The 12650-nt window shown below is 40.9% G+C and overlaps 1 protein-coding gene across 1 annotated transcript in view; it reads right to left on the bottom strand.

Moving 5' to 3' along the window:
• Window positions 1-925: 925 nt before the first annotated feature.
• LOC142502468 (chondroitin sulfate proteoglycan 4-like) overlaps window positions 926-12650 on the bottom strand; it is a 39585-nt gene continuing 27860 nt past the window's right edge. The window contains exons 9-10 of the mRNA XM_075613923.1: window positions 4172-4355; window positions 926-3498 (exon numbers count right to left, since the gene is read on the bottom strand). Of these exons, the coding sequence (XP_075470038.1) occupies window positions 1442-3498; window positions 4172-4355 (2241 nt within the window). The 3' untranslated portion in view covers window positions 926-1441. The remainder of the gene's footprint in view (window positions 3499-4171; window positions 4356-12650) is intronic.

Below are 12650 nucleotides of genomic sequence, written 5' to 3'. Positions count from 1 at the left end.
AAACATGTTCATCAATTGTCTTACACTTGACACAGATCATTAGAGAAGTTTATGCCACCTCAGACGTGTATAGTTTACGGTAACATATGGGGAAAAAATAAGGGGTCTCCAGTATGAACATTTTAATACATTGTTCCTTATAATATGTGCATCATGTAACTCTTCCCTAAGTCCTCCTGTTGAGACTTGAAAGTCGCTAGCTGATAAGTAAAAACGAACATATACCTTATTCCTAAATTGTGCATTAAGCCTGCAATTTAACATCAACACTTTTTTGAGAATGAATTAAACTGTGTGATATTACAACAGAGGAAAGGTAAAGGAGAAGCCTGCTTTCCCTTCACACCTTGGCCCGCTGGCAGGAACGTAACAGGCCAATTTAAATTAATTCTTGTCCATAGTGGTGAATATTTGTCAGAATAACACTATTCCAAAGATTCTATGTCAGAGCTGGGAATAGAGCGCACATGGAAAGGAGACTGGTAGCATGTAAAGGCGAAGATAAAAGCCTACTTTGCTCTTCCACACGTAATGCGCCCTCCCAGTGCCTCTTTGGTCTGTTACAAAGAAAAAGGCAGGTTAACAGTGGGGACAACAGTTAATAGAAATTCTACATGGTATTCATGTAACCCTCAGGAAAGAAAATGGTTTCCTATTCAGAGAAACCTAAACTTTTTTTGTTTTCACCAGTGCTGGAAGGGGTGTTACACACCCCAGCCTTTCCAGGAAGTCGCAAACATGCAACCGCATGGCTAGCAATCCCGTAGTAGAGGAGTAGCACTGCAATAATGCAAAAGGAATAGGAGGGCTATCCAGTCCCACAATACAATCCCCAAGATAATTAGCAAAAAGCTGATGATATCCACTGGATGTTGCAAAAGCCACGAGCCATCTAGTGACTATCATACAGTAAGGGCACACCAGATTTCACTCTATTGAACCTTTAATACAAGCTGCTACTGTAGTTGGATTGCACTTCTATAAGTAGTCAGGTACATGCCATTGTAATATAATGTAATATAAATTCCTTACCACTGTTGAAGAGAACTGCACCATTTTTCAGAACAAAGGGGATTTTAGTTATTGTTAAAATGTTAAAAAGTACAGGGTTAATGAAAAACGTTTCTTTTCCAAATCTGTTCAATACAAAATGATTTTCAACAAAAATATTACATTTTGCTTGCATGTACATTTAGACAATGCTAAAAAAGGGGTGGTATTTTGAACACTGCTCAACACAGAGAACATGCTAGTACATTCAATGAGATACATATTACTGTATATGAGATACAAAATGCTATCTAGACATATCATTTCATAATAGAAATAAAGTCACAAAAATAAATATGCCTGAACTTTCAGTAAATATAAAAAATATACATATTTATATATAAACATATTGAAAAGGTAGGTATTCAAAAGTCTGATTTGGCTTTGCTTGCTACACCCAGTACTGATTGTGCTTCAGAGTTGGGTTGGTTGTTCGACAGTGCTGTATCATTTCAGGATCCATATTTAACCAGGAATTCTGCTGAATATTTGCACCAAACGAAGGAGAACAACTGGAGAATAAATTGCCATGTCTGGCTTCCAGTAATGGACTTACAGAAATGTTTTCAGTGCCTTTCTGTAGAGGAGTTACTGTAACTGTTGGAATGGTTAAGCTTCTCTCTGTGTACTGAGTCGGGGTCTGAGGCACGATGCTATATGAATTGCTTCTGACATGCGATTGAGCCTTTTTAGCCTTACGACTCATAAGCAAAAACCAAACAATAATAATGGCAGCAAGTATAAGAACAGCAAGAATTACAAGTGGAATAATGATGGAGAGAGAACTGCTGTTTTTACTAGGCTCAGCTTTGGGGCTTCTGAAAACTGATCTAGTTGTGGTCTCTTTATTTAAGGAACTAGTTGTTGCTGCTTCTGCAGAAACTAAGGACTCTTCATTTCTCTGGTTTCCCCAGCGATTTCGGTTACCCCATTTTTGCACATTCTTTATGGGAACATCTGTATGTGTATCATTCTGCCAGTAAACTGGTGTCGTATTCTCATAGGCTGTACTGGTATGCAATAAAGTAGTGGTGCTATTTAAAAGAAACTCTTCTGTTGTCAAAACCTGAACAAATAGTGGATCATATGGTACTACACCATAAAGAAGGCGACCTAATGCAGGTGGCACATTATCTGCTTTGAGTAAGAATACAAATGAGTCATTCAGCAGATCCACACCTGTCATGTTAGCATTTACGTCCAGTAGTACACGACCTCTATCAATATCATTTTGTGTGAACATATCAATATCTTCAGAAGTATTTTCCCGAGGAATCTTTCTCCTTACAAGTCTCCCATACATGGGGCCATCAACTAAATGGTATTCTGGATCACTTCCCGTCAAGTTTGCCAATTCATTTGCATCTAGGTCCTTTGGTCTTAAAATGTACACGGTACCAGTTGGAATTTGCAGCGCAGATATCACTTTCAAAAGAGGCTCTACAGTGACGTTTACTACCTGTCCAGTGAGATTGTGCTCAGAGGTAAACAACAACAGCTCAAAACTATCTTGAGATGCAGTGAAGTTTGTTAGGTGGTAAGATACTCTGCCCAGTTCTATATCTGACTGATCAAACTTGACCACCTGCATCCTTTCAATTATTAGGTGGCCGAACATAGGTGGCTTTATTACTTCATAATGTATCACTATGCTTCTTCCATCTGTTGTAGCTGCTAAATGTGTGTTTGTAACCGTTATAAATGTCTGTCCTTGGAGAAGGAACACATTTGTTTTGTTAACTAAGGTAATTGAGACAGGTGTTACTTCCAGATTAAAAAGTTTATACAATGGTTTGTGCTTCCCGTCGGTCACACTGAAATAAAATGCTCCAGATGACGAAGTTCCATCTTGCACAAACCATACCTTGCCTTTGTTAATATCTGCTTGTGTAAAATGCTGAATGGAAGCGTTTAAGTTTTCATGGTTTGCTAAGAAACCATTATTAGGTGCGCTGATAATGGTGTATTTAATCTCTTCTGAAGGGTTATCCAAGTCTTCAACATTCAGATTATTAGGTCCAATTGCTGTCATTTGCCCTTGCAAGACTTTCAAATGAGGCCTTTTTGTCTTTAATTCAGGAGCTTGGTCATTCACAGAAATAATAGTGATGTTAAACATCTCTTCTACAACATCTGTGTCTGGTTTCATTGCGGACTTGCTTTTCAAATTTATCCATACAGCAAAAATAAAATGATCAGTGAGTGACTCCATGCCATCGTGCACATATGTAATTCCAAATTTATTGATTATGTACTGAGAAAAGTTAGGCTTTTCTTTAGTAATATTCCGATCTCCAACAACAATCATGCCGTGTTTGGGCAATAATATCACTTGATACCAAACTTCATATGAGGTGCGCTGGGATTCAGGAAGTTTAACCAAAAGATTTGATGCATCTAACTTTGACTTGTCGATTATAACTTTGCCTCCTTCCTCGACAACAGCACCTAATACAAAAAAAAAGGTGAATCATACTGTTGAAATAATACATAATCCAATTAATTAGACACTTAACCAAAGTCAGAAGTATCCAAGCAGCACTATTTCAATTTACAAGAAAGTTTTCAACATAGTCTTGATTGCAGATGTGTGAATGTCTTCAAAAGTGCAATGCACATTTCCTTTATGGATTTTATATACATTTCACTAAATTACTTGACAATAAGTAAGAGACATAGGGAGTCCGAGAGACCAAGCTAAGCGAATTTAAAAATGCTAAATATATACAAATTATTTACATTAGCATATTTCCACAATATCTCATATGTGTTTAAGGTATCTCTAGACTTTGGAGTATAGTTGACTATTTGGAAGTATATAAATAATTGGGCCTTCTCACAATTAACACACTTTCATTAATATTATTTTCAAATTTTGGGTAAAACGACGTTTTGTTAAATGTTTCGCAAAAAAAGGGCAAATTTTTCCAAGTTTGCAAACTTAGTCAAAGAAATCTCGTGTCTATTCCTAATACTGTATATATTATATTATGGATCCAAGTTTCACAGGTCCTTGCCTAGAGAGCATGAGGTTGGTTTAAGAAAGCAGACCTGTTTGCAGCAGTTTTACTCAAACGTCATGCAAGGTATTAATAAATATAATACAGGAGAGACATTTTACCTGTATTGGCAATAAGACGACTTTGCCTGTTAGGATCATTAACTTCATATGATATTGTGATAAGAAACAGCTGGGATTCCAAGACAGCAGGAGGCGATGCAGCAGTGAAAGTAAAAGAATCTTGTGTGTTCCAAAGCAAAGCCACTTTGTCTGTGTGATCATATATTATGATTCCTTCATCTACCTGTACGAAGGAACACTGTGTTATTTTCATTAAATAAATGAATACAAGCCAATACGACATTAGCTAATTTCCAGGTCATTTCAGATACATTCACTGAGGATCTTGCAATGCATTATGTTTTATGTTGGAAATATCAGTGTTTGAAGCAGAGAGCTCCCTCTGCTGGGAAATTGACAAATGATTACATAAAATAACAGATCCCAAAGTAATTCGCTTGGTGGGTGAAAAAAACAACATCTAAAAATAAATAAAACGAAGACTGCATTTTCTGTAAGGGAAACTCAGCTTGGATAAGTCTAATTTTTGCAAAACTTTTTTTTTAGATTGAATTAGATGCAATGTCTTAAAACCCTATCACAGAAATAAATAGCACAAATCAAATATTTGATTTACAAACCGTTGGAATGTAAATAGATTGAGCTAAATGTATATATTAACCATTGTAATAAACATGGTGGGGGATATTACGTGTATTAATCAATCTGGTACTTCACGGGTTAACGTTGGTTAGAAATTGTGTTAAAAATACAATAATTGATTTTATGCCAGGTCATGACCCTTCCTTTGTCTGTGCTGATCTACAAAGAGGGCGTAATTGGAGGGCCATCAGCGATGGCCCAATAAAAGTAAAATATGTACAGTTTTGAAGGGTGTGGACGATCGCCAGATCCTGGGCTGTCAGCCTCAAAGAAATTCTTACATTCTTGAAATATCCCCTGTGCATCACAGAGTGAGGAGACAAACAGGTCCCCACTTAGCTGGAGGGCTATATTAAATATAGGATATCATGGGATGACATATTTTCTGAGGAATAATGTATATACAGTAGATTTGTAATTGTTGCACGGAGACAGATGCAATAAGGCCAAACACTTGAGGTTCAGGAGGTTTGTTGCTCAAACTTGCAAGTCGGTTAGAATTAGTATTGTTACATTCAGCAAACTCTGTAAAACAAATATATAATCACTGCGCTTCTCCATGTAAAGAGCATGCAGCTAGTGAAGGAAATAGCCATACAAATGTGCAAAACAGAAAGTGAATCCCTGAGCTTCATTGATGGCTATCCCAAAGGGAGAAGCGCAGGGATTCACTTTCTGTTTTGCACATTCAGCAAACTCGCCTGAACCTATTGGTATGACTCACGTTTGTCTAAGCATTATGGTCATGAAGTTATGAGGCCTTTTATACATTGCATCATGTTTAAATTCAAAGAAAGGAGTTTATTTCCCCTTAAGTTGTAAAAATGTCAACGGAGCAGCTAATTTACGACACGTATATGGTATATATGCCGTAAACGACATTGCTTCATCTTTTATAAGGTAAGGAGCGATGGGTTGTGGAGGCCAGCGGCAGGATGTTCAATACGTCTCGTGATTTCACGCGATTGATCTCGATTTAGGGAGTCTTTTTGGGCTTTGGCTACTGTAAAGTGGAGCGGTTTGAGATCTTGTGCCATCTGGTTCGGCCTCGTTTTCTTTTGAGCATTTCGGTCCACTTTCCAGCCTATGGGTCATGTGGTGTTGAGGCATTGGTATGGTAGTCTGGTGATATCCATACGGCAGACGTGGCCAAACCATCTAAGTCTTTGTCGCTTAATCACTGGTCGATTGTGGATTGGTTTTGACAGGCTAACCGTTAATTTTTCCATCGGTCTCGTAGTGTAATATGGAGTATGTTACGTAGACATCTTTGTTGGAATCATTTGAGTAGGTTCATATCGCTTGAGTAGTGTCCATGTTTGAGCCATACAGTACAATGGTGCGTATTGAGGCGCTAAAAAAAATAATTGCATTTTTGTTACATTTATCACGTCTTGTTGGTTCCACAAGCATTGCTTTAAGGAGGCGAGCACTGCAGTGGCGCTACCGATGCGGTTTTGATGTCGTTCGTAGCTGCTATGCTTTGGCTATCAATAATAGACCCTAGGTATTTTAATGAGTCCACTTGCTCGATTGGGTTGGCGTCCAGTTGAGGTTGAATCTGTTGGGTACCGGTAAATATGTATTTTGTCTTTTCCATATTCATGGATAATCCGAGCTTCTTTGCATTGGCTTGCATGTCATACAAAGTTTTTTGGGCTGTATCCGCTAAGAACACAATGTCATCGGCGTACACAAGGTCCGTGAGAAAAAACTTGCTTCCCACTTGTACGCCAGCCCTGTCTTTAAATGTTTTTCTGAGAATCCAATTCATGGTAATATTGAATAACATAGGCGATATTATGCAACGTTGTTTGACTCCCGTGGATATGGAGAATGGCGGGATGTGTTGCTCATGTGTTTGACTCCTTCATAAAAAGCTCTAAGCACATTGAGAGTGGCATGTGCTACCGTATCAGCCTTGAGGGCGCACCATAGCGATGGGTGATCCACACTGTCAAATGCACACGAGAAGTCAACAAATACCATAAAGGTATCTTTTTTGCAGCGGAATCATATTTCTGCTAGTTGTCGAAGTGTGAAAATTTGGTCCGTACACCCTCTTCCTGGTCTAAACCCAGCCTGTTCTTCCCTGCAGTTCAATTATCTGCGTTTAAGTAGCCTGGTCCGGATAATAGAAGTCAAAAGCTTTGCAGATGTTGATAGCAAGCTTATGCCCCTATAATTTTTGCAAATAGCTGGGTTGCCTTTATAATGTATCAGCACGATTATTGCGTCTTTGAAAAATTGCGGCACATCAGTTTTGCTCCAAAAGATGTTGTATAGGCCTCTTAATTGATTCACGACGACTTCTCCAGCCGCTTTTAGAGCTTCTGCGGGGATGGCATCAATGCCGGGTGCTTTCCCATTCTTTAGGCTGCGCTTATAGTGCCGGCTACAGTTACGGCTACGGATGACGTCTCCGTAGCCCAAGCGAAAGTTGTAATTTGAGTTTGGGAGATGTCTCTTGCTACAAGGGGAGTGACGGAAGGCAGAGGGGCAGGGACAAGAGCAAAGGGGAAGGCTGAAATGGAGAGAAGTTGTAATTTCTGTTTGTATGCTGAATTTACTTTACTTTTACTTTAAATTAAGGGGGAATTTAATATTTTAAAGTTGTTCATATAGTGTGTTTCACTTGACAGACACACAAACACACACAATTAGGGCCGCAAACAGAAATCAAGGGGCCCAGGACAAATGAAAGGAGCAGGGCCATCCCCCCCCTCCCACCCATAGCACACCTACCACGGAAAAACAAATTTTAGCGTGCAACTTTTACTTAACCCCCCAATACATATAAAAATACACCCCCAACCCCACAATACATATAAAAAAACACCCCCACCCCTCTCAATACATATAAAAATACACCCCCAACCCCCCAATTCATATACAAATATACCCCAACCCCCCCAATAAATCTAAAAAAATATCCCAACCCCCCCAATACATATACAAATATACCCCAACCCCCCAATACATCTAAAAAATACCCCCACCCCCCCAATACATATATAAAATACACCCCCAATACATATATAAAATACACCCCCAACACACATAAAAATCAGACTAATTGTGACCCAGGTGGAAGTGCTGCTGCCAGGAGGACAAGGGGAGAGAGGAGAGCCCCGGGCAGGTAATTACAGCGGGGCCCCAGGGGAGATTAAACCCTCAGTACCTGACTCGTGCGACATCCCTTGTCTCCTATGTGTGTCTGTGAGTTTGTGTGTCTGTGTGTGAATCCACCCACCCACTCACTCCCCGTCACCCACTCCGTCACCAACTCTCCGTCACCCACTCCCTGCCTCTCTCTCCGTCACCCTCTCCTGTTTGTCTCTCTCTGCCTCTCTCTCCGTGTCTGTCTCTCTGTCACCCACACTCTCTCTCCTCTGTCGCACCCGCACTCTCTCTACTCTCTGTCGTACCATCACTCTCTCTCCTCTCTGTCACACCATCACTTTCTCTCTGTCACCCACTCTCTCACACTCTGGATCTGGATATCTTATTTACCCTGTATATCTTAACTGCCCTACACCGAAATAACCTATACTGCTTTCTTCCAGATCTAACTATCGAGCTTCACACGGGAGACATCGGAATCCCCCCTAACACAAAAGACAGGTAGGGAACACATCGCCTCCAATGTATATCATTGTGGGAATGAGGTACCTGGACATTGAGGGACTGCGGATCAGGTAAGATCCCAGGTGGGATTGCTGCTTTAGATATTGTGAAGTAAATAAACTGTTATGTCAAAAACAAATGTTGTTCTTACTAGGAATTTATTCAATTCGTTTTTAAAAAAGCAGGGCTGGGGACGGGGCTAAGTGGCGAGTAGATTTTTTGGTTCGGCGAGTAGATTTTTGGGTGATTTGTCAACCACTATATATATATATATATATATATATATATATATATATATATATATATATATATAAATATAAACACACAGAGTACCGCATGCATGCCTAGCTATAACTGTACCTAAATACTGGCCCCAATGAAATATCAGTGATAAGCCAGCGGTGCTTCAGGGAAGGGAATATATGAAAACAACAGCAAAGATCCCTATAAGAAGCACACAGGTATATAAAGAAAGTAACAAAGTTTATTATATGACATAAAAACAGGGGAGAAAAGAAGATAAAGAGGGGGACATATACCTGCAAAACAAAAGGGGCAGCCGGCACTCCCAATACCATAAACAGTTTGCGGTGCATGTCCTATACCAATAGTAAGAGAAAAGTAATCCACTCCAGCAGGAGCACCACCCTGAGGAACGGTGGTCATGTTTGTGCTATGTTTATTTTTGAATACAAGTTTTCTTACTTACCTTTGAGTGCTGTCTTGTGTCTGCTCCTGCTGGAGTGGATTACTTCTCTCTCTCTGTATGTGTCTCTCTCTCTCTCTCTCTGTGTGTGTGTCTCTCTCTCTCTCTGTGTGTGTGTGTGTGTTTCTCTCTCTCTCTCTGTGTGTGTGTGTGTGTGTGTGTTTCTCTCTCTCTCTGTGTGTGTGTCTCTCTCTCTCTGTGTGTGTGTCTGTGTGTGTGTGTGTGTGTCTCTCTGTGTGTGTGTGTGTGTGTGTGTCTCTCTCTCTCTCTCTGTGTGTGTGTGTGTGTGTGTGTGTTTCTCTCTCTCTGTGTGTGTGTGTCTCTCTCTCTCTGTGTGTGTGTCTCTGTGTGTGTGTGTGTGTCTGTCTGTCGCTCTCTCTCTCTCTCTCTCTCTCTGTGTGTGTGTGTCTCTCTCTCTCTCTCTGTGTGTCTCCCTCTCTCTCTCTGTGTGTCTCTCTCTCTCTCTCTCTGTGTGTGTCTCTCTCTCTCTCTCTGTGTGTCTCTCTCTCTCTCTGTGTGTGTCTCTCTCTCTCTGTGTGTGTCTCTCTCTCTCTGTCTCTCTCTCTCTCTCTCTGTCTCTCTGTGTCTCTCTCTGTGTCTCTCTCTGTGTCTCTCTCTCTGTGTCTCGCTCTCTGTCTCTCTCTCTCTGTCTCTCTCTCTCTCTCTGTCTCTCTCTCTCTCTCTCTCTCTCTGTGTGTGTGTGTGTGTGTGTCTCTCTCTCTGTGTGTGTCTCTCTCTCTCTCTCTCTGTGTGTGTGTGTCTCTCTCTCTGTCTCTCTCTCTCTGTGTGTGTGTCCCCAAAACAACCCACAATAATGCACACCTGGAACGCAACAGGGAGCACAGCACAACAACCGGAACTGACACCAGGTACAACAACACTGACATAACAATACTCATCGACTCAAATGGAAGATACCTAAATAGTGAGCGACTATTCCCAGGCAAACACGTAACCATGATCCACTGCCCCACAACACAGAAAGCTATGGATATCATAAACAAACCAGACTTCAGAAACCCTGGATACATCATCATCCACACTGGTACCAACGACCTCCCGACCCAGCAGAGGAATCTTGCCGAGAATCTGACACAAATAGCGCAGAGAGCAACACAAAGATTCCCCACCACAAAGATAATTATGTCTACCCTACTACCAAGAAGAGATATCCCAACTGATACCATCCAGAACATCAACACAGAGTTGGCAAAAACATGCACATCTCTCCCCCATGTACACCTGGCTAAACATGACTCCATCATACCACAACACCTGTATGACCACGTGCACCTCAACCAGCAAGGGATGCGCTACTTTGCAAAGACCCTGAAAGATGTCACCTTGGAGAGAACAGCCAAATACCCACTGCAGGACAGGACACTGCATCAGGGACCTAGACTACACAGATCACACAAGACACAGGGATACCCACATAGACAGCATTGGGACAACCACACAGCATCACAGAAAAGCATCACAACAACAACCTCCAGAACCAGACTAACGGCTAGCAACGAACTAAAGGAAATCCGGGAACTGCTCACTACCATCTGCACAAGACTGATGTAAAAATACATAATCCTACCAAATCACTACCACAAACAAGCATACACCACTACATGCAGAGAAAGAGAAGTACAGAAATGAGAAGATTGAACGTACCTACATTTATTGTATCAACAAAGACTAGTGGAAAAAAAAAAAAAAAAAAAATTTGGCAAATTAGCTCACTGGAAGGCATAACACAAGATATATATAACCTATACAAAATCCAAGATGGGATCTTTTACAATTAGCAGCTGGAACATTCAGGGCCTGAATGCGTCAGCATTTTGGTTCTAAACCACAAGATCCAGACTTCATAAACAAGTTGACGAGCATAGACATTTTTATTCTCCACGAAACATGGATCCAATCGGAGGAGATGTCTACCACACCTATGGGTTATAGGCAGCTCCTAGTCCCAGCCCAAAAACACAAAGGTGTAAAACGAGGCCGTCATTCAGGAGGAATTATAATATGGTACAAAGAGGAGCTTAACAGCCAAATAAACCCAATGAAGAGAGGAGATACCCACTTACTGTATGGCTACAAATAAAAGGCTCCATGTTCACCCATCTATATGACACATACCTATGTGCAGCATACATCCCCCCTCCGACTCCCCATACTACAATCCAGACATCTTCGAGACCCTGCAGACAGAGGCAATCCACTTTCAGACCCTGGGTAAAGTGCTGATATGTGGAGACCTAAACGTCAGAACAGGCAGAGAACAGGATTACATATCTTCAGATGGAAATAACTACATCTTTGGAAATGACACATGTCATAGCTCTGTGACACGTCAAAGAACCAGCTACGACAGTGCAACAAACAAAAATGGTAAAGAGCTCCTAAACCTGTGTCGCGGTCTGGGACTGTACATTATCAATGGACGGACAAGAGGAGACTCTTTGGGTAGATACACATATAGCTCTGTGCTGGGCAGCAGCGTAGTGGACTACGCAATAACCGACATAGACCCACAAGCCATCAGTGCTTTCATAGTTACACCAGTATCACCCCTATCAGACCACAATCAAACCCTGCTCTTTATTAAGAGACCAGACCAACCAAGCACAACACAAAAACCCCTCTCCAACCTTCATAGCCTGAAAGCCACCTACAAATGGACAAAACAGAGCCTCGCGACATACACAGAAACAATCAACAGCTCAGAAGTTGGAAACCTACTCCAAAGCTTCCAGGACACAAACTACGAACAGAACAAACACGGTGTAAACCTGGCAGTAAGTAACCTCAACAAAATATTCCATCTAATAGCAAATAAATCAAACCTGAAAAAAACTAGCCCTAACAGACCAACAACAAATGACAAAATCAAAGAAAAATGGTTTGATAAGGAATGCAACACCCTTAGAAAAAGCTTGCGAACAATATCAAACCAAAAACACAGAGACCCAAACAATACAGAACTACGAATGAGGTACCACCAACACCTAAAGCACTACAGGCACACCCTAAGGAAGAAAAAACAAAACCACATTGCCAAAAAACTAGAAAGAATTGAAGAAGCATTAGATGAAAATACTTTCTGGCAAACCTGGAAACATCTGGATACAAAGCAGAATAACAGACACCTGGCCATTCAGAATGGCAACATCTGGAAAAACTACTTCGAGGACCTTTACCAAGAAATCCCAGAAGAAAACCTGACGCAAGAACAAAAACAAATCCTCATCAAACAAACATCACTGGAGAACACTATAAAAGATAACCAAAACCCCCTGGACATACCAATCACAATCCAGGAAATAAAAGAAAAAATACAACTAATAAAAACCAAGAAAGCCAGCGGACCAGATGGCATTCTACAAGAGATGCTGAAGTATAGCAATCCATCTATACAAGAAGCAATACTGAAAATGTTCAACCTGGTCCTCACTACTGGCTACTTCCCTGAACTGTGGAACGAAGGACTGATAACCCCTATCCACAAGAAAGGAGACAGGATGGACCCATCCAATTACAGAGGAA

The sequence above is a fragment of the Ascaphus truei genome, chromosome 1, assembly GCF_040206685.1.
Source record: "Ascaphus truei isolate aAscTru1 chromosome 1, aAscTru1.hap1, whole genome shotgun sequence".
Taxonomy (NCBI): Eukaryota; Metazoa; Chordata; class Amphibia; order Anura; family Ascaphidae; genus Ascaphus; species Ascaphus truei.
Note: the sequence above shows the minus strand (reverse complement) of the source record. Positions and strands in the feature narration are given on the sequence as shown.